Source organism: Conger conger, chromosome 1, assembly GCF_963514075.1.
Source record: "Conger conger chromosome 1, fConCon1.1, whole genome shotgun sequence".
NCBI lineage: Eukaryota > Metazoa > Chordata > Actinopteri > Anguilliformes > Congridae > Conger > Conger conger.
The window spans coordinates 66,794,263-66,815,747 of NC_083760.1; the positions used below are offsets into that span (position 1 = coordinate 66,794,263).

General features: G+C 40.8%; 1 protein-coding gene across 1 annotated transcript in view; it reads left to right on the plus strand.

Annotated features, from left to right (window-relative positions):
• Positions 1–19,499, plus strand: part of LOC133126844 (collagen alpha-2(I) chain-like) — a 31,764-nt gene extending 12,265 nt beyond the window's left edge. Inside the window, exons 15-50 of the mRNA XM_061239271.1 lie at positions 2,823–2,921; positions 3,015–3,059; positions 3,674–3,772; positions 4,213–4,266; positions 4,904–5,011; positions 5,185–5,238; positions 5,657–5,755; positions 6,118–6,171; positions 6,302–6,400; positions 6,810–6,863; positions 7,057–7,110; positions 7,638–7,691; positions 7,882–7,935; positions 8,212–8,256; positions 8,990–9,088; positions 9,292–9,399; positions 9,614–9,667; positions 9,775–9,828; positions 10,728–10,781; positions 11,135–11,188; positions 11,471–11,578; positions 12,031–12,084; positions 12,176–12,229; positions 12,486–12,647; positions 13,169–13,276; positions 13,562–13,669; positions 13,876–13,929; positions 14,298–14,405; positions 14,861–14,914; positions 15,118–15,225; positions 15,409–15,462; positions 15,966–16,073; positions 16,779–17,022; positions 17,307–17,488; positions 17,800–18,042; positions 18,534–19,499. Of these exons, the coding sequence (XP_061095255.1) occupies positions 2,823–2,921; positions 3,015–3,059; positions 3,674–3,772; positions 4,213–4,266; positions 4,904–5,011; positions 5,185–5,238; positions 5,657–5,755; positions 6,118–6,171; positions 6,302–6,400; positions 6,810–6,863; positions 7,057–7,110; positions 7,638–7,691; positions 7,882–7,935; positions 8,212–8,256; positions 8,990–9,088; positions 9,292–9,399; positions 9,614–9,667; positions 9,775–9,828; positions 10,728–10,781; positions 11,135–11,188; positions 11,471–11,578; positions 12,031–12,084; positions 12,176–12,229; positions 12,486–12,647; positions 13,169–13,276; positions 13,562–13,669; positions 13,876–13,929; positions 14,298–14,405; positions 14,861–14,914; positions 15,118–15,225; positions 15,409–15,462; positions 15,966–16,073; positions 16,779–17,022; positions 17,307–17,488; positions 17,800–18,042; positions 18,534–18,680 (3,291 nt within the window). The 3' untranslated portion in view covers positions 18,681–19,499. The remainder of the gene's footprint in view (positions 1–2,822; positions 2,922–3,014; positions 3,060–3,673; positions 3,773–4,212; positions 4,267–4,903; positions 5,012–5,184; positions 5,239–5,656; positions 5,756–6,117; positions 6,172–6,301; positions 6,401–6,809; positions 6,864–7,056; positions 7,111–7,637; positions 7,692–7,881; positions 7,936–8,211; positions 8,257–8,989; positions 9,089–9,291; positions 9,400–9,613; positions 9,668–9,774; positions 9,829–10,727; positions 10,782–11,134; positions 11,189–11,470; positions 11,579–12,030; positions 12,085–12,175; positions 12,230–12,485; positions 12,648–13,168; positions 13,277–13,561; positions 13,670–13,875; positions 13,930–14,297; positions 14,406–14,860; positions 14,915–15,117; positions 15,226–15,408; positions 15,463–15,965; positions 16,074–16,778; positions 17,023–17,306; positions 17,489–17,799; positions 18,043–18,533) is intronic.
• Positions 19,500–21,485: the final 1,986 nt, after the last annotated feature.

Here is a 21,485-nt window from a genome sequence, read left to right on the forward strand (position 1 = left end):
CATCTATGCATCATTATCTGCATCTATCTACATGCATCAAACAAAAGCAACCGATCAACATTCATTTTGTGGCAGTAAATTTTGCTTGCCTCCACATATACTTGATGTCTCTTAATTGCCAGGACAGTTACTATTTAATCGTCTCTACCAAAATGTTGTCTGCAGATAGTAATTGTGATTAGCTAGTGAGCTAAGGTTGTAATTCAAGTAGCTATATTAGCTATAAATAGTTACTTACATTTTTTATCAAATTGCTCACATTGATGTTGAATGGTTTGCCTTATTCGATAGCTAAGACATACATAGCTGTGTTTTACCATACAGTGCAGTCCGTAAGTATTTGGACAGTTGTACAATTTCTGTTCTCCTGGCTCTGTACTCCAGCACATTGGATTTTAAATGAAAGGTTAAAGAATATGAATATGAAGTGCAGACAACCCTGTTTTATACATAGTCCTCCTATATTAGGGACCACAATTGGACAGTTGGTCTCTCATCTATTTCAGATTAGGCAGGTATATTCAATCACTTCCTTTGTACAAGTATATGAAAGCTTTCGGTATCTCGTCTGGATTCTAGGCTTTTTATTGCCTATGGAGTCTGTTATTGACATTTGTCAACATAAGAAGCAGAGTTGTGCCAGTGAAAGTGAAGGAAGAAAATAAAAAAAGACAGTCAAAGACATAGGCCAAACAATAGAATTACCACAGAAAACGATTAGGAACATTAAAAGAAAGAGAGTATTGGTGTATGTTTGGTATCATTGCCTTGCTGTGGGATGAAGCACCATTCAATGAGCTTGGAGGCATTTGAGTGAACTTGAGCAGATATGATGCATCTGTAAACTTTGGAATTCTGTGGCTATCAGCAGTAAAATGGTCAATAAAGGCAAGCCAGCGCCTGTGGCAGTCATTCATGCCCAAACTATAACATCCCCACCGCCAGGTTTCACAGATTAGGGGTGTGCTTTGTTTCTGGGACAGTTTCTTATAGCCTCCACGCTTTGCTCTGCCCATCACTCTGACCCAAGACAGTCTTGGTCTTGTCTGTTCATAAGACATTTTCCAGAACTGTTGAGGTCTTCCTTGACTTACCAGTTGCTTTGAAATTACTGAGCACTCTAGCGCTCTCTTTCTTCTCAATGATGTTCCAAACTGTTAATTTTAGCAAGCATGGTGGCATAAAAACTCAGGCCTTCCTTAACTGTCATTGACTCTGGTGTTCATGTTGACAAACGCCAATAACAGACTGAAAAGGCAATCAAAAGCCTTGAATGAAGACTAGATAGTGAAACAATTTTTATGCTTGCACTAAGGAAGCAATACACCTGACTTATCAGAAACAGCTGAGAAGTTAACTGTCCAATTACTTTTGGTCCCCTATAATGGAGGGGATTATACTTTAACCTGGTATTCATTGTTCAATTTAAAATCCAATGTGCTCAAGTACAGAGACAAAAAACAGAAATTGGAAAGTTGGGAATGCTGCTTGGAAAGCATAATGCATTTATGGCCCAATCCTGGCTTGAGATATTTATCACTTGTATTTCTGAACAACGTAAGCACCTTTTTCATAAACACACCCTTGTTTTGGTGCTTTAATCATGGAGGCAGAAGTGGAACTGCTGATTTCCCCACTGCCCAGAGTTTTAAAAATACCTGCTTTCAGAATGGCTTATTGTATTCTAGCTCTATAATTCATTTAATTGGCTTATGCATTTATAAGATGTGTAGTATTTACTAGTCATTTAAATATGTAGCCTACTAATGCAAGAAACTGTCCATTATAACCTAGTTACCCTACAATAAAAGATTGTTAGAATGACATTACACGTAAGAGCCACAGTTGTGAGATGATGAGCTTGTGTGATTTATTCCCACATATTTTCATTATCTTCTGTAGTAAAGTAGTAAAACTGTACCTCCTTCGTGAAACATAGCATTTTAAAGGTTCATGACTTTGTTGAACTTGATCACTGATTGCCTCTGTTCCTGTTAAGATATTTTTTTAAATGGGAACTAGAACTATGAAACTAGAACTCTTTTCTTATGCTTAAGCTTAACGGATTCCCACTGCAGACTATTTTATTATTATGTCCTCAACCTATGCCACAAGTTGAGTAGAGTTCCCATTCTATTGCCGTCTGTTCTTCATAAAACTCATCATGAAGAACAGACGGCAATAGAATGGGAACTCTACTCAACTTGTGGCATAGGTTGTGATGAGCTAATCTAATCATGTTAAGTGCAACTCATCATGGACCACATATTTTGGAGATTGTGGGTCTCAAATGACAATCTCAGAAGTCTCATGGACCTTTAAAAGCACTTCCTCAAGTCAAGATTACATACATCGCCTTAGATTTCCCCCTAACTTGTCCATTAAGTGTCCACTTAACTTCAAGTGAGTTGCATAGCACTACTTACTGTATGTATTTATTTAAGGATGTACTGAAGTATTTCCCTTAACTATTAATTTATCTTAAGTGTTCCCTTAAATAATTTGGTAGTTGGAAAAAAGCTTCCCCATGGATTCACTGCTGCTCATCTAAACAATTCCTCACTATATACATCAATCCAGAGTTGCAAGTCAGAAATAACAGAATTTTTCAAATAGACTTTAAACTGTATGAATCAGCATTAAGTAGATCCTTACTGTCCCCAAATTACAATTAGTATAATTAGAAATCCACATTTAATTACCATGTAAAACATTGAACATTTTCCAAAACAGCATTACAAGGACAGGGAAGAGCTTGAATTTTAGATTATGTATACAGGAGTAAAGTGTGTTTTGTTTCTGAGTGTATTTGTTCTTTTCAGGGAGAGATTGGTGCTGTTGGTGCCCCTGGCCCCCAGGGTGCTCAAGGTACAAGAGGTGAACCTGGTGTCAATGGTGCTGTTGGTCCAGCTGGTCCCGCTGTACGTATTTGCCTACATCAGCATCACTGGTGAAGCCTCTGTGGTCACAGTAAGTGCTCTCACTAACCTGCTCATCTTTCCTTACCTTTTTAGGGCAACCCTGGTAACAATGGTCTGGCTGGTGCCAAAGGTGCTACTGTAAGTATTAATTTGCATTGTACTGGTCTGCATACACTACATTATGGGTAGTGTTGATCAGATATTTTATGGGATTCTATGTGCACAGATTGTGTATCAAATCAGTAGAGTGGTTTCCTGTTCAGACTAAAATTTTAAAAAGAAATAAAATACAGTAAAAAAAAGTATTGATGATGTCAACACTACATTTACACTACACTACATTAGTGTAAGCTAACCAAATCTATAATTTGTTTTTACAATAAAATGAGCAGTTGTAGCTTTATCATCAAATATTCATATATTCAAATACTCTTGCTAATGTGCTACTATACTACAAAATTATATACTTATAAATATTGTCCACAATAAATATAAAAATGAAAACTCTTCATAGTTTATTCATTATGAAGTTACATTTATAAAAGTAGTTGGTCAAATTGGATTACATGAATGTTAATAATTAATAATTACAATTGCATCAACTATTGTGGCATTATATGTATCATACTTTTGAATCTTTTAAAGCAGCTATCTTTAAGCAAGCAGGAGTTTCAACAGGAAATACAACTTGACAAAGGTGAAGTACTTCCTGTGATTGGAGTTTAAGGATGAGGGATTGTGTTCCTTCCTAGGGCGCCCCTGGTATTGCTGGTGCCCCTGGTTTAGGTGGAGCACGCGGTGGCCCTGGACCACAAGGATTAACTGGAGCTGCTGGAGCTAGAGGTCTGGGTGTAAGTACCAGCGCAAGTCTGAACACCACAAGGTTCACTTCACTTTTCTTTCACACATTATTAAGATCTAACATGCTGCCAATTGCTAGTATTTTTGCACATTATATAATTTATTGTCATCAGATCACCAGAATAACCCACAGCACTGACATTTTTACCTTTCTGTCACATTAATATTCACATGAATCTATTAACAGTCGTAATTCAGGACTTTCCTGTTCATTGAATTAGTTACTGTAGGTTAGTTAGCTCATAACCAAAACTAAGGTTTTAGTCAGAAAATGTGCATATTGAATATTTCACTTGGTCGTATGTACTGAACTTTAGGCACACAGCATACAATTCAAGGTGGTTCTGACTTTATATTCTATGGATGAGATCAATTGAGGAAAATGCTCAATCTAAACTTTTTATGAATCTTTTCTATACTATACCTGTAGGGTGATCCTGGTGCAGTTGGTTCCAAGGGAGACTCTGGTATTAAGGGAGAGCCTGTAAGTATTCAAGGTCTCTGTGGTCATTATCATAATGACATACTGGCATGGGAAATACTAAACATATTAATTGAATGTCACAATTGAAAGATAATTATCAGTTGATCAGGTAGTTATTATGTTTTTGTTTTGTTTAATCCTTATCCAGAGTGACATATGGTACAATATAATTGCTTCCATTTGCGCAGTTGGATTTTATTCCTCAAGGGTATAATTGTCCATCTTAGAATTGAACCTATACCGTTGTGGTCCTATTTGTCAATTGAGAATGTCGAGTTAAGGAGTGCAAAGAGCTATCTAGCCAAGCCATATATAATAAAACTAGTCTAAAATGCCTCCCACAGTCAAAATATGCAATAGGCTAATTGGAGACTCTTAATTGGCTATGAATTAATTCAGCTACTGTATGAATGTGTGACTGAATGGTGTGTAAGCCATGCAATAGATTGGAAAGCTATCCGGGGTCTATTCCTGCCTCAACTCCCCATGGATAGATGGATGTTCTAAGTTACTATATACTACGGTTTTAGTAGGCCTATTAACAAAACCAATGATGTTAAGGTTTGATCGCAGGGTAATTGGCAGGATTTCTCTCTCTGTGAACCAGCAGCTGTACTAAAATCTGTTTCCCATACAGGGTAGTCATGGGCCACAGGGCCCCCTCGGCCCTGCTGGTGAGGAAGGCAAACGTGGCCCTACTGGAGAGGTCGGCCCAACAGGGCCCATTGGCAGCCGTGGAGAGAGAGTACGTTCTTTGTTTTCTTTCTGATAACTTTTTCCGAGATTCCTTAGAATCACTTGTTGCTGTTTTGAACCACTTGGCTTAAGGTCCCCCCCCATCCTCTGTGAAAATGGTTACTGTGTGTCGTGCTATTTCTTAATCGGCGCTGTAATTACTGTTTTATTTTTTTACAATAGGGTGTTCCTGGTGCTCGTGGTCTTCCTGGGGTTGAGGGTAGAGCTGGTCCCATGGTAAGTCTGTGAACATAAGTACTATTCTATCATGAATGGATTATGTTTAAATCAATTAGTGGTGCATATTTCAGAACCTCCTTGATCACTACATTAATTAAATTGCCAAGGATGAAATTAACTCAATAATTTGTGAGGGGAGAATGAGGCTTCCTGACAGCGAAATTAGGCGTAGCTACCGTTGGCTATCAGTAACTCAGTAATTTCAGCCAGTCATTGTTTAGCTGTAGACTCAGTGACTGACAGCTCCTCCTATATTGGGGTTCATGAAAGCCCTTTCTTTCATCACTACCAATCACCCTCATGGAAATCTTTGCTCCTCCTTTGAAATTTAGGTAACTTCTCTTTGCCTATGGTGACTCATTATGGTGTTGGTATGCACATAAAGATGTGAGATGTTCCCCTGTTTCTCCTGTAGGGTATGCCCGGTGCCCGGGGGGCTACTGGCAGCGGTGGCCCTCGCGGGCCCCCTGGTGATGCAGGCCGTGCTGGAGAGCCTGGTGCCGTTGGCCCAAGAGTAAGTACCTCTCTTAGGCCACCAGAGGGCATACATGCATCCTGTACCAGATCCACGTGCACACACTAAATGGGTAATTGACACTTGTGTATTCCCATGGTTTTTCTAAACCAGGAAACAAGTGCCCATTGCTCTGATACTGTCAAAGCACCTCCATGTAGCTCTTGGCAAAACTTCAGACAATAAGCAATCACAATGGCAGGCAGAACTTATGAAGCATTTTATTTTCACATTTCATACGTCTGAAATACACCATTGAATCTGTTTTTAAATGTAGTGATTTCACAAAACAGTTTCATGTAAAATTAATTAATTAAAAAACACAGTTGTATTGTTATTGAGAGGGTGTTGTGTTATCTCAGGGTCTTCCTGGCAGTTCTGGAGTCGGAGGTCCCCCAGGAAAGGAAGGTCCCATGGTGAGTATGCACTTCCTCTACTGAAGACCATTTCAGTCCGAGGACTCAGCATTTTTCTTTCAAAAGCCATATTGTTGAATATGTTGTCATGTACCTCCTCCTGATCAGTGGTGTTACTCTCCCTCTCCAGGGTGCCCCTGGTGCTGACGGTCGCACCGGCCCTGCTGGTGCTACTGGAGCCAGAGGTCTGGCTGGTACCATTGGTTTCCCCGGTCCCAAGGGCCCTGGTGTAAGTACAGCCGTGTTCTCCAGAAAACTCTTCTTTTTGATAGAATAGAACTGAATATGTTTTCTACAATACTAGATACGTGAAATATGATACGTGGTCATAATATATTTACCTATGTTCTTCCTCTTCCTGAAATATACATCAATATTATATTTTATATTTTATGTTTTATATATATATATAGATACTAGAATACTAGATACTAGATAGTAGAATGCTAGATTCTAGAAATACCTGTCCAATGTGCTTTTATTAACTGCTTTTTTGGCATTTTAATCTGTATGTAAAAATTGCATTGTCTCTGGAAATAGTCTGATCTGTTGTAATTATTGCATTTCAAAGTCAGATGCATGGCATAGCTGTACAAAAAGATACAATAATTTCATAAGAGCTTAATTTTGTTTCTCAGGGTGCTCCAGGAAAGGCTGGTGACAAAGGTGCAACTGGCCCAGCTGGCTTAAGAGTAAGTATCTCATGGGTGTCAGTGTTCTGCTGTAATATGCAAATATGCAATGCAATATACTCTCATTTTACTGTTTAGGGCCTCTTAAATGACCACTAGAGAGATTTTCTTTTAGTGTACTGATTAAGAGGAGCTTTGCTCAGCCACATATAAAAGGTGCACTGATTTAAATGAAATGTTTTTCTTTGGTCAGGGCGCCCCCGGACCTGATGGCAATAACGGACCTGCTGGCGCAATTGGAGCTGTTGTAAGTGTTGATTGCACAGCAACCATGCACCTTAAATAAATATTAATGAAGTAATTAAAAATTAAACTGTGAGTTGTGATTCCAGTTGTAACGTAAATCATCAAATTGCATTGCCCATGTGCAGTGTTTAATCCAAGATGGAAGTATTTGGCCATATTTGAATTTATATACCATATACAGTATATCCCAGTATTAGTTCTGTTTTCCAAAATAATTATTTATGTTTATATATTGGCACATGAAAGTCATATTGATTATGAAATAGACTTCCCACAGCAGACAAACATATTGTCATTACCTTGTGTAAACCAATTTAAAAGTGTTGAGATATTATGAGAAATCAACAGATTCCTAATGTCTGCTTTCTATTTTTCAGTTATGGCAGTAAGGACCCCAATAAATCTAAAATATTATTTGCTATTTGCCACATACTATATTATAGGTATATCATAATGCTACAACGTGAAGGTTAAAGGAGAAGCTGTGGTAAACTGGATGCTTAAATACATCTTGTTATCCCAATACAGGGTAACACAGGAGCAAGGGGAGAATCAGGTCCTGCTGGTTCTGTTGGTTTCCAGGTAAGCCATCATATTCATCATATGTCACCTCAAAAATACATTCCTTTAAAGTATGGTCAATATATGTCATGCTTTGAGCGAGAAGGCGAGTGCTTGAGTTACTGTCAGTGAGTGAGTCAATTAGTGTTTTATTATGAGGGAGTGAGTAAGTAATACATTTTAGTAATAAGTGTTTTTACTGTCTCTCTAGGGTCTCCCTGGCCCAGTTGGAGGTGTTGGTGAGGCTGGAAGACCTGGCAACAGGGTGAGTGTTCTCTGAACTTGTCTGACTGCTGTTAAACCCCACTAAGGCCCATTACCATACGTATCTACATCGACCCTGACACACAGTGGTCAGTCAGTCACTATAGCTACTCAGCTCACAGTCACAATGGAATAAGGGAACCGAGACCAACATAATACCTTACATTCAGTCAGCAACACTACAAATAACAGATTTCTTTCTTATCTCATTATCTCCACCTCTGCTCTGCTCTAAGATGGCTGATCCTTTTTCCTGATCTGTATGGTTTCTCTTTAGGGTATTCCTGGTGAGACGGGACAACATGGCCCTGCTGGTGCCAAGGTAACCCTGTTGTTCTCACTTATTAGATCATTTTCTATGCCTACACATTTTATGTGAATATTCTTTATCAAATAATGTTGTTCTTCTGAAATACTATAGACTAATAAATACTGTTCATTATAATTACAGAATATTGTTTAGCATGATGCATTATGCAGTGTAGCACCAGTGCTAGCATCACAAGGCACTGTTGGTATTATGTATGTATGTAATTGTTTTTATCATTAGTATTATTAGCATTTATAATTCATATAAATAATATGTAAATAATATTATAAATTCTTATAATACGATCAATCATAACACTAATACCAACATATACTAATTGATTAATTAATATCGATTTGAATATTATTGCGGTGTATAAATATGGGGGATTTATTTCAGTGTATATACTGTGTACTTTCTAAAAATCCAGGCTCAAACAAGCTTCGGCCTTAGGATTTTAGTGGCAGAAGGATGCGGCTGATGTGGGGGGTGGCAGAAGTAGTCCAAACTGTGTTGAGGGAGGGGGGGGGGGGTCTTGATGATCACGGACCAGGAAACAAGAGCAGCTATTACCCTGTGAATGCTGACCGATTAAAGGACCTGTAATCCTCAGCCCACAGGTTCTGATATTTGCCAGTTATGCCACACTAGCACCCTACAAACAATGCTTATCGTGAATGTATAGCATATAGGCCAGATGCCCAAGAAGTAACTGTCCTCTACCCTCCTCTTCCTCTCTGCTCAGGGAGAGCGTGGTAACCCTGGTCCTGCTGGAGCAACTGGCTCTCAGGGCCCCATTGGAGCTCGTGGTGCCACTGGACCCCCCGGAGTCGATGGAGGAGCAGTAAGCACTCACCTTAACATTGCCTTTTTATTATTCATTTTCCTGAGACCATGCTGCTGTATAAATAGATACAATATGAAATGTAAGACACTCTGGACTAAGTTTGTCTTAAGAAAATGCACCACCTTTGAACTGAACTGAACCTGGATGCTAAGATGAGCAAGGCTAGCTGGATGGACTGACTGTGCTTATCTGACCCTCAGGGTGATGCTGGTATCGTTGGACTCGCTGGTAATGCTGGGCCCCAAGGAGCCTCCGGAATGCACGGCGAGCGCGGTGCAGCCGGCACCCCTGGAGGTAAAGGCGAGAAGGTGAGCTCATGTCGTTCAGTGCCAAGATGCCAGAACATTACCAATAGAGACAGCAAATTACCATTAGAGACAGCCCACATGAAGCCTTACCTGCTGCTGAGTGAATGATTAAGGAATAAAACGAATTAGTCTTAGTTACTGCTACTTTATAACTTAGTTACTTCTACAGAATAAGTCTAATGTAAAGCTGAAAGTTTTTGTTTTTGTCCTTCAGGGTGAGGCTGGACACAGAGGGCCTGAGGGTAACCTTGGCAGAGATGGTGCTCGTGTAAGTACTTTAAATATAAGACCATTCTTATATTTGTAATGACGCATCCCCTTATTTAAAGAAAAGATAGTCATGCTGAACTAAAGTCCTACCCTTTCTGTCTATAGGGCGCTGCTGGCCCCAGTGGACCCCCCGGACCTTCTGGTGCCAATGGTGATAAGGTACAGTTTACCTGGGAATCCTGTGCTGAGGAATAAGTGCTGTTAGCAAAGAAAAGGTTATGCCACGAGAAAGGTTATCAGTTAATGAGGTAATTTGTTCTTGGGGAAAGACAGAGAGTCATTCAAGAATTCAATTTTATTTCATTCAAATTACTTCTGTAGTTTATAGGCAAAATAGACAAAAAACTCATTGGGCAAATGAGATCCCACAGGGAAGAATTGTTCATATCATATAGCATCATCTGTTAAACCATAAAACATCTGAAGGATGAATATATGAATATATATATTTGTGGAATTTAGGACAGTTGAAAGTTGATAAATCAATCTATAGTTTGTCATGGAATGTTCACAGAATGGTGAGGCCAGGCTTACTGTTCTGCAGGAACATCATGTCACTAATCATGATATTCAACCAAAGAATCTCAGGTCACAGTTTAAATGCGAGAGAAACTAGAATATCTCTTTCATATTATTCATAATTTAAAATGATCATATGCATTTTGAAGTTACAGTTAGAATATATTTATATTGAAGCCTTTCCTACACATATTTATATTGAAGCCTTTCCTACACATATTTATATTGAAGCCTTTCCTACACATATTTATACTGAAGCCTTTCCTACACATATTGTGTAAGCTCTATTATTGAAGTGACAGCATAATGTTCACCTCTAAATGAACCATTGGCACATGAATTCATGTGTTATTTGAGATGCAGCTTGGCACATGTACAGTACTCAACAGCCACCAATGATGTTATTAGTTAGGAAGGAAAATACAGTTAGTCACCTATCTAATATCAATGTCAGTGAGGTCAATCACGTCAATGGGTTGTGTGGTTGTTGTCTCTGTGTTTGATCAGAGCAATTTTGACAGGGTTCTTCTGTGTTCTAGGGTGAAACTGGTGCTGCTGGAGCACATGGTCCTGCTGGTCCTCGTGGTTCACCTGTAAGTATTTCACCTGTGCCTTAAAACTCTTTTTTTGTCAAAGTAACTTGGCCCGCTGTTTCATCATCGCCACGCCATGAATAAGTGCTATTGGACACAACTGGCTGTTGCATCTCCCAGCGAGGGAGGGCTTCAGTTAGCAGGATTGTCCCTGGTCAGTTAGACAACTGCAGACTGCCTGTGCCAAAGCAGCAAGCCACCTGCAAGCCATTACGCTAGTTTATGATCTTCTGAACAGATGGAAGATGTTGAAGCATTTGGACAGGCTACAAATAGTGGGATTTGGTTTTCCATTCAAAAATGCTCATGCTGATTTGGACTGGATTAGAATCTTTTGTTTTTGTCTGTTCTAGGGCGAGCGTGGTGAACGCGGTCCTCTTGGAGCTTCTGGATTTGCTGGTGCCCCTGTACGTACTCATTCACACGCGACAACCAACAGAAGAACATAAAGGCCACAACTTAAAGATGGGATACACTTACTGTGCACTTTTCACTTGAAAATATTGAGGATTGTATATTCCCCTCATGTGTTCACATAACTACACAGTCATACAGATTCATATCTTTATGCAATTTATTTATATTTCTTCATATCTGTCACTCCAACACACACTCAGCTTACTGTGATATTGGAATTTGTTGGTGTGTACCTGTTTGCTGAAGTGGTATGTGTCTTGTGTCCTCCACAGGGTAGCAATGGCCAGACCGGTGTCAGAGGAGAGAAAGGTCCCGGTGGCGCTAAGGGAGAAGTGGGCGCTGTTGGTCCTGCTGGCCCTGCCGGAAGCTCTGGACCTTCTGTGAGGCTTCATTTTTATATCATGGTGTTATTAATGTTCACTGAAGATGGGTAATGTTCATTCTTCTGCACACAGATGTATATTTGTAGGGATACACAGTTGGTTTAATCTCTAAATTAGAATGAGTTTAAGCTCTCAGGGTTCCTGAACTTACTGCCGTATTAGTTCATCATCCCAACGATTGATAAAAATGGTGCTAATTGTCCTGTAGTACCATGTGGCCTGCAGCATGTAAAACAGCTGCTGGCTTATGATCGAATGTGTGAAGGAATGCTAACATTTCCCCTGTGAGCTCCTCTTGTGTGCTATAGATGTTATCATGAAATAATAATGTACTATATATCTGAAAACTATTGAACATAAGGTATAGATTCTTCAAAGACAATGTTCCTTGTTTCAGTGCATTGTCTATTGCCTATGTGAGTATTAGCATGTTTTTCTCCTCTCTTCAGGGCCCATCCGGTCCTGGTGGACCCCCAGGTGCCCGTGGTGATACCGGTCCCCATGTAAGTAACCATTTTAGAGAACCTCGTTTTCAGTGGCTCAACTGAGAGGACAAAGCCTGCAGGTGATCACCTGTGTTTGTTTCCACCCCAGGGTCTGACTGGATTCCCAGGCCCTGCTGGACGATCTGGACTTCCTGGCCCAGCTGTGCGTATCTATGTTTTTATTGAAGTTTCACACCACTCAAATAAAGCACATTCCAGTTATCAGTGTCAGACCACATAGTTTATGTAATATCTACACACAATATTAGTGTATTCAGCTTAGGCTCATGCCCAATTATGTGATGCCATGCTTCAGATTTGCATCTACTTAGTTATATGCCTCGATCTCTTGCCACACTGCAGCTCAAATTGGATATGTGGACTGAGTAATGTGACGGCCCTCTCTCGTGTACACACAGGGCATTGTTGGACCCGCTGGTCACATGGGCGCCGCTGGCAAGGATGGCCCCCGTGGTGCTCGTGGTGACCCCGGCCCCGGCGGTCCCCAGGGCTCTGTGGGTATGGTTGGACCTCAGGGTGTTGCAGGAGAGAAAGGAGCTGCTGGACAGGCCGGTGCCACAGTAAGTCTACGCAATGCTGCTCAACATGTGCTCGCTAACCCTTCACTCTTTTTCAGTATTCATCTTCTCTGTTTGCTTTCTACATAAAAAAAAAAAAACGCTTCCACTTGGCTAGAAATGACTTGAGTGTATGGTGGAATATCCAAAGTAACACTCCCTGAAGGTTGGGCAGGTGAGGCAGCCTGTAGCGTAGTGGTTAAGGTACATGACTGGGACCCGCAAGGTCAGTGGTTTGATCCCCGGTGTAGCCACAATAAGATCCGCACAGCCAATAAGATCCGCACAGTATGTCGCTCTGGATAAGAGTGTCTGCCAAATGGCATTAATGTTATGCAATGTAAAAGGTGTGCATTTACAGCTGTGTAAATGGTGAGCATGTATTTGCCACACCTGACTTTTGTATTGTGTCTAATTTCAGAAATGTTAATCAGTGGCATTACATTTGCAGGACACCCCACTAGTGGCAAGTGTTTTTATTTGGCCTTGTGTCCTCATGTTCTTGTCATCTCTCCTCTCTCTAGGGTCCCGCTGGTTCCCCTGGACCCCAGGGTGTGCTCGGTTCTCAGGGCTTTGTTGGTCTTCCTGGCACAAGAGGTGAACGTGGTCTTCCCGGTGGTGCTGGAGTTGTGGTGAGTACAGTGAATAAACTAAATCAGATAGCAGACACTGTACTGTACACTGTAAGACAACAGTTTTCCTCCCATCCCCTGAAGAAAGCTTAATGCAATCTGCAGAAAATATTTCTTGGTAAAGATCATGATAAGGAGTTGTTACAGCATTTGACTCGTCATTACTCTACAGGCATTATCTTGTATATGAAAGATCAATTAATGAGATTGATGGCTAAAAATACAGTACAGTTGGAACATAATATTAACACTCGTACTAACAATCTTGTGTCCTGTGTGGTTCAGGGTGAGCCCGGTAGGGGAGGCCCATCTGGACAAACTGGCCCTCGTGGTCCTGCTGGAAACATCGGCATGCCTGGTATGACTGGTGCTCCTGGAGATGCTGGCCGTGAGGTGAGAATCACACCAGCACAATTAGGGACCTTCACTGTAGGTGCCTATAGTTCCCATAGGTTGACCTTCGGGAAACAGGTTGACCATCAATATTAAACATATAATTCCTCCATTGTTTTCACCATTCATCTCATCACCACAATGTTCATGGAGCTGGATCCATGCATGTCAGCATAGGAATGACATTTTCTACTGTTCGTCCTCAGGGTAGCCCTGGCAACGATGGTCCACCTGGCCGACCTGGTGCTGCTGGGATCAAGGTAAAACTGAACAGCTGAATACAAAATAAATGACCCAAACACTGACTGTTCAAACGCTGCTTTAAATTAGGGATACTAATCTTCTTCTATTCTATTTGAAAATCATTCATAAATGCAGATGGAGTAATAGTTTCTTTCTTTGTATCTATCCTTAGATGAACATACAAAGTTAGATGTATAAGACGGATTTCATTTTTGTAGGAATTTTAATTTAATAATTATTATCCAGTATACTAAATCATCAAGCTCCTCCGATAAGTATGATAATATATAAAGGATATATTAATAAATGCATGAAAATTACTTACACAACCTGATAAAACCTTGAGTAAGATAGTGGTTAAAAGTTCTTGTCTGTATCTCCGCAGGGTGATCGTGGAGAGCCTGGATCTCATGGTGTTGTCGGCTCAACTGGAAGTCCTGGAGCTGTGGGCCCCACTGGTTCCATGGGCAGACCTGGCAACCGTGGAGAGCCTGTAAGTCTCAAATACATCCAAGATATAGTATACCTATAAATGTAGCCATTCTGAAAACATTTCAGATTTAATTATCACCTCTGAGGGGAACAGCATTTGGCACAACCTGTCTGTCTGTTCTCGCCAGTGGCACAATAGCACTTTAACCACTGGAAATTGAGGATGATGGTTTGTATTTATATAGCGCCTTCATCCAAAGCGCTGTACTGTTCATTGACCCATTCACACAAAAACTCACACACCAACACCAATTGGCTGCCATGCAAGGCACCAACCAGCTCATCAGGAGCAATTGAGGGTTAGGTGTCTTCGGTGGGAAGACCTAAACTAACCCAGTGTGGGTTCGAACCGGCAACCCTCCGACTGACAGACGACTGCTGATAAAGTCATAAAGCTAATACCTAATGTCCCACAGCATGAGAGTAAGGTGGTGTGTTGTTTCTGCCTCTCTTTAGGGTGCAGTTGGCCCTGCTGGAGCTGTTGGCGCCGCTGGTGCCACAGGTGCAATTGTAAGTATCCAAGTCAATGGTGCAACTGTCTTTGAATCATGTAAATATATCATATTAGATAACATGTACCATATTACATATATTTGCCTTCCATAGAGACTTGGCTCAGTGTGCACAGGGCTGGAGATTGGCTTAATCACTGAACAGGCTATATTGTCTGTTTTGGGCCAGTACTTTAAGCCGTGTGTTTGTCTCTGTTTCAGGGCGCTGGTGGTCTCCGTGGTGAGAAGGGTGTTGGCGGAGACAAGGGAGACAGAGGGATGAAGGGACTGCGTGGATTCCCGGGAATGCAGGGAATGAACGGGCCTGCTGTGAGTATCCTCTCAACTCGACTCAAAGACCAGCTTTGCCTGAAAAGCAATGCATTTTAGCCTGTCCGTATTACAGTACAGCGGTTTCCACTGATTTATTCTGTTAAAAAAAACTTTGTGGTTCCTTTTCTGTATACATGACCTCTGCCAGGTGTCTGTTACTCATCCACTTCTGTAACGCAGGGTGTTCCTGGTGAGACAGGTGCTGCAGGTTCTGCTGGCCCCTCCGGTCCCAGAGTAAGTATCTATAGGCTTTCTGAGTAGAAAAGCCCTCAAAACACTCCCAACACTGAACACCAAACATAACCAAAAGGTATCTGATTTCAAGCTCGTATTATCATTCCTTATTTTCCTAATAATTTTCCGTATTTCTAAAACTTACCTTCAACTATTGTTAATACCATTTGCTCTACAAAACATGCACTTCTGCAGTTTTATCACAGTTGCAGTCAGCTGCAGAATAAAAGAAAACAACCTTTGGTTTTCCGTTTTTAAATTTTGCTCATAATGATTAAAACGGGCATTATCTCACATACCGTTATATTGGATCACACATGTCAAGTATACTGTATCATACTGCTATGTTGTCAGTAAATACACTTCATATGTGAATGCGCTCTCTTATGTTCCTGTGAGATGAAGTAAAGAATATAGATCCTCAATCTTTAAATGTGACAACAATGTATGCACAATCTTCCATAGATAAGTATCTTTAAAGTCCCCTGACTGTTGCCTCACAGGGCCCAGTTGGTCCCCATGGTCCCCACGGAAAGGACGGCAGAGCTGGCCCTCATGGTCCCTCTGGACCTGTTGGCCACCGTGGTCCAGCTGGTCACATGGGCCCTGCTGTAAGTGCACCCTATCAATGAAGGAAAACAACCGAAGATGTATCTGTAAGCAGGAATTGTTTGTAAGCAGCAGAGTTTTGGCTGCATTTATACACTGTATTTTTGCGGAGTGTTGTCAGTATACCACACTCCATTGCCATTCTTGAGGACAGCGGGCTGCTCAGATTATACATAGTGTGAGGAAACGACACCACCAGACTCCCAACAACAAAATATAAAACTAGGGATTTTCCAAAAGCTTAAGGTTACCAAGCAACCAAATTATAGTTTTGGAATTCCCAGGAATATGGAAGCATATGGCTCCCCTGCTGCCGGTAAAGGGAGACAGTCTAAATTTAACTTACCCAGGTAGCACAAAACATTACTGTAACTTAAAAACATCTGTGGTTAATAACAATGTTATACCAGTTCAACAGCTACTTAGTAAAAAGGTCCAGATCCCACTTCTAAGCTTTTTCACAGAAATACATTTTATGGACATTTCTGCAACCTGAGAAAATCATAAACACTTCTATATCTTTTAACAATAATAATTAAAAAAAGCTTTTAAACATTTTTTCTACATATGTTTCTACATAAACATCTTTAGGAAATTTCATTTCTAGAAAAGTTGTCAGTTATGAAACACTACAGAAGATTGTCATGTCTGTCTTGTGTCTGAGCCCTGGGGGACATCAGATGTAATAGCGCTGTACCTGATTGCAGGGCCCCCCTGGATCCCCTGGTGTCCCTGGCCCTCCTGGTCCCGCAGGCGGCAGCTATGAATTTGGCGGTTATGATGAGTACAGAGCTGACCAGGGAGCCCTCAGAGCTAAGGACTACGAGGTTGATGCCACTATCAAGTCTCTGAACACCCAGATCGATAGCATTCTCTCCCCAGAAGGCTCAAGGAAGAACCCCGCCCGTACCTGCCGTGACATCAGGCTCGGACACCCAGAATGGACCAATGGTGAGACCCCGCCCAAGGGTGTACAAGAACACTTCAACTAGATAGGGTTCCTCTATGGAGATACAGAGGAGCCTTTTGGAACCTTTTCTTATGAGAGTGTACCATAACCTAAATTAATACTTAAGTCTGCACCCACATCTGACCCTGAGATGAGAGGTTTATGATCAATAAGCTTAAAAAGATAAAAATCAGTCTTAGAGAAATAAATAACAAAATAGCATGTGGTGTGGCCAGGTAAAATCACTTGGCTCGATAGCTCTTAATGTGAGTCATTCCCCCTCTAGGATTTTACTGGATCGATCCCAATGAGGGCTGTATCAGCGACGCTATTCAGGCCTACTGCGACTTCTCCACCGGAGAGACCTGCATCCACGCCAAGCCCGCCAGCATCGACCGCAAGAACTGGTACAAGAGCACCGAGAAGAGCCATGTCTTCTTTGGGGAGACCATCAACGGTGGCTCAGAGGTGCGTCAAGTGAAACAGCCCCAAGTTAAAATGCCAAGTTGGGAAAGAACGAAGCTTCATTTGAATTTATTTCAAATGGACACAGTGGCTGGTTTAGATATTTGGTTTTACAACACTCTAAGGCAGACATAATCTATGTCTATAAGGATCGCACAGACATTGTGACATCCCACTATACTGGAAAGGAATCATGCATTTTGTTAAATGCTTTCAGGGCAACTACCATTTGTAACGACACATGAAAATATCTTAGCTGTTATATATTAAATTATTGAATATATTTTTATATTTTTGTTTTTTCATATTTTTAGTTCACATACAACGATGACACCATTAGCACTCAGTCTATGGCTACACAACTGGCCTTCATGCGTCTGCTGGCCAACCGTGCCTCCCAGAACATCACCTACCACTGCAAGAACAGCATCGCCTACATGGATGCCGAGGGCGGTGACCTGAAGAAGGCCGTTCGGCTGATGGGCTCCAACGATGTGGAACTGAGGGCCGAGGGCAACAGCCGCTTCACCTACAACGTGCTGGAGGATGGGTGCACTGTACGTTCCTCTGCCAGCCCCTCACATTACATACAGCCATACCACACCACGCCACATCAGACTTCAAATCACAGTGTGAATAAACCACATCACGCCACGCCACACATTACATCACACAATAAAAAAACGATATATATGAATAATAGAATAGTAATGAATGGATGGATATATTAGAATGGTCTCAGGAAAGAATATTAAAATGATATTTTCTAAAAGTGCGGGTGGCTAGATTTAGCATGAGGACCTGGATTGCATTTTTAGAAGTGCACTCATACCTTCCTGCCAAAATTACAGTTGACAAAGCCAAAATTACAGTTGACTCAGGTTACTTCCCACAACCATGCATTTCCATGAATAATTAGGCACTTATCCTTCAGTTTACAGAAGACTTTTAAAATAATCTTATTGAGTCATTAGAGAACAAGACACGACCTAGAAGGGACCTTTCACAGTTGTTTTCTGATACTATCTGCAATTTTCTGACTCCACAGAGGCACACTGGCCAGTGGGCCAAGACAGTCATCGAGTACAGAACGACGAAACCAACCCGCCTCCCAATCCTGGACATCGCACCATTGGACATCGGAGGAGACGATCAGGAATTTGGTTTGGACATTGGCCCAGTCTGTTTCAAATGAAAGGACCCACGATAACTTAAAACAAAATTAAAAATGAAACCCCTTTCCTCTCTGTTATTTTGATACCAAATGTTCACACTTTCTACTCATCTATGTGCTTAAGCTGGGGCCTATTGGCGAAGACAGAATTGGACTGAATGGAGCATGGTGCAATGCAAATTAACACAGCAGCCCGAGACGTACAGGGAACACCTTGTCAAGCGGACATGCCATCGTTTGTAAAATAAGAAAAGTGTAATAAAGATCAGGAAGAATCACACGTCAATTGTGGTCCTTGTGTATTTACTGAGGAGGAAGTTTAAAACCACAGCTTCCAAAGGTTTAAGCTACCTCGTATGTATTAAGTCTGATCCACACATCCTAAGTGTACGAGTCGGAATGCCTCAAGGTTAGCCCTCCGTCAAAGGTGCAAAGCTAAGTATTATGTGGCTCAAAAACTTGAAGCAGTATTATGGTGCTATATGTGCAAACTGCACAGGAAAGCACTCTACTGTATTGCATTGTGCCATCTAGGATACGGAGTTGTCTTGCTGATAACCCCCTTGTTAAGCAGGTGGATCATTCCAGTCATTTGTTTTGTTTTGTTTCATTTTGTTTCATTTTGTTTAGCGTCGTAACACCTTCTCTCCCCATCTCCCTTTATTTCCCTCAGTCCCAGTGTTAATGCTTTAAGTATATTTCTCCCCATTCAAATGGGTAAAAGGCCTCTTTATCTGTCTCAAACAAACAGAACGTTTATTGTACCTATTTTGTATATGTGAGATGTTTAAATAAATTGTGAAGAGAACTGAAATAAAGCACGTCCAATTTTCCAACACACCCCTCATTGAGTTAAGTGCTCTATGTTTATGTATAAAATATCGCTGTTGGTGGTCTGTTAAAATAAACAATTATTTTGGACAACAAAATAGGCTACACAGGCATATTTATCAACAACATTTACATATTAGAAAAGAAGACAATACCCTACCACAGATAATTTAATAATAGTGTTTGCAATAGTCTCTGCACTCGTTTGACATGTGCGGAGGCTATTGTACATTTTTGTGAGGCATTATTTGTTGAACTGAGATTACTTCACTGATCATGAGAGTGGAATCAATCAACCTTCATTTGATTCCTATTACCGCCATTTACACACTACGCACAGTTAGCTCCATAATGTCTGGGACAAAGACATTTTTTCTTGTATTGCCTCTACTACACAATTTTAGATTTGCAATCAAACAATTCACATCTGGTTGAAGTTCAGATCCTCAGCTTTTACTAAAGGATATACATTTTAGTTTCGCCATGTAGAAAGTTCTCAATCAAACGATGCACAAATTAAGGTCTGTGGATGTTCATGAGTAACTACAGAATTATATCAGGAAAGTGTGCAAATATTTGTCGCTTAGAGGCCACATGGAGATGGATCGTTTCATCAGGGAGAGCTGCTGCGAAAACAATGTTACATTTCAGCATTTCAGTTTTTCGGGTGAACTGCCCCCATTTTGTGAGAAATGACTATGCATACCATGAAGAATAAAAGTCCCTTGTTCACATTATGCTTATTGTGCTATATTTCAAACAATGACATAGAAGTAACAAACATTTTTAACTGATAAATTTGAACAATGTGGATCAATTTACCTATTTTTATGTCATTGTTGGCAATATAGCAAAATTAGTACAATGTGGACATTGAGCTGTTATTCTTCATGGCATGCATAGCTATTTCTGATCTAGTGTAGTGTAAGAGGGTAAATAATCCTTCTAAATATGGAAAACACCTACAGTGCCAATGAAAAGTACTTCCCTGATTTCCTCTATCATTGCATATGAGACATCCTGAAGTGACCCCCAGTGATTCCGAAAAATGTACAGCATGTTAAAATGATGGGATTGCAGTTGTAGTTGGAATGAAAACTAGCATACCAGGACCTAGGACCAGGATGGAAACCACTGAGTGAGGTATTGGCCTACGTCAGCTAAACTTCCACTTGATGGCAGCACAATACAAAATTCACACAGAATGACACATTATCTGTGGAGTAAAAAATGGACCTGGAGCATGCTCTCAGTTTCACTGCACTGCCTGACTGTTGCCTCAGCTCGATCGATAATAAAGATCAGATATTATAGGGTGACATCACCACAAGAGGTAAGAGCGGTCGTTCGGCCGTCAGAAAGTTGTCGGTTGGACCCCCTGCCCTGGGTGTGTCAAAGTGTCCCTGAGCAAGGCACCTAACCCCCCAATTGCACCCAACTAACTGATAGGTACATTGCATGGCAGCCTATTGCTGTTGGTGTGTGAAGGGGTGAATGGGAGAATGAGAGGCATCAATTGTAAAGCGCTTTGGATAAAATTGCTATATGAATAAATCTATAAATCTGAATTGCCATGGTGTATTCTTCTGCGGGATCCTGGCCGAGGGATGGTTGACCTTGTCTCTGTAACCATAAGTTCTCTATTGGAAAACTCCAGACTATATGTGAAATAGGAGCACGTATATGAAACACAGTTAAAGAGCATGTCTGTCAAATATATATGAAGAGTGCATAGAGTATGTGCATGCTTGTTCATGTGTGCGAGGATTAATCTTGAAGGGGAAAGTTCTGATGGCACATTGATTTGTCCACCGGTAGCATGATATTAAAAATATATTTACTACTTACTAGATATGAATCTCTGAAAAAAATCTACAATGCCACATAATTGATACTGTACAGTCACAACCACCCAATGTAGTAATTTCATGTTAAACCATTTACTGAATTTCTATTAACTGAGACCAAGACTAGAAAATCATTATACTGTATGCA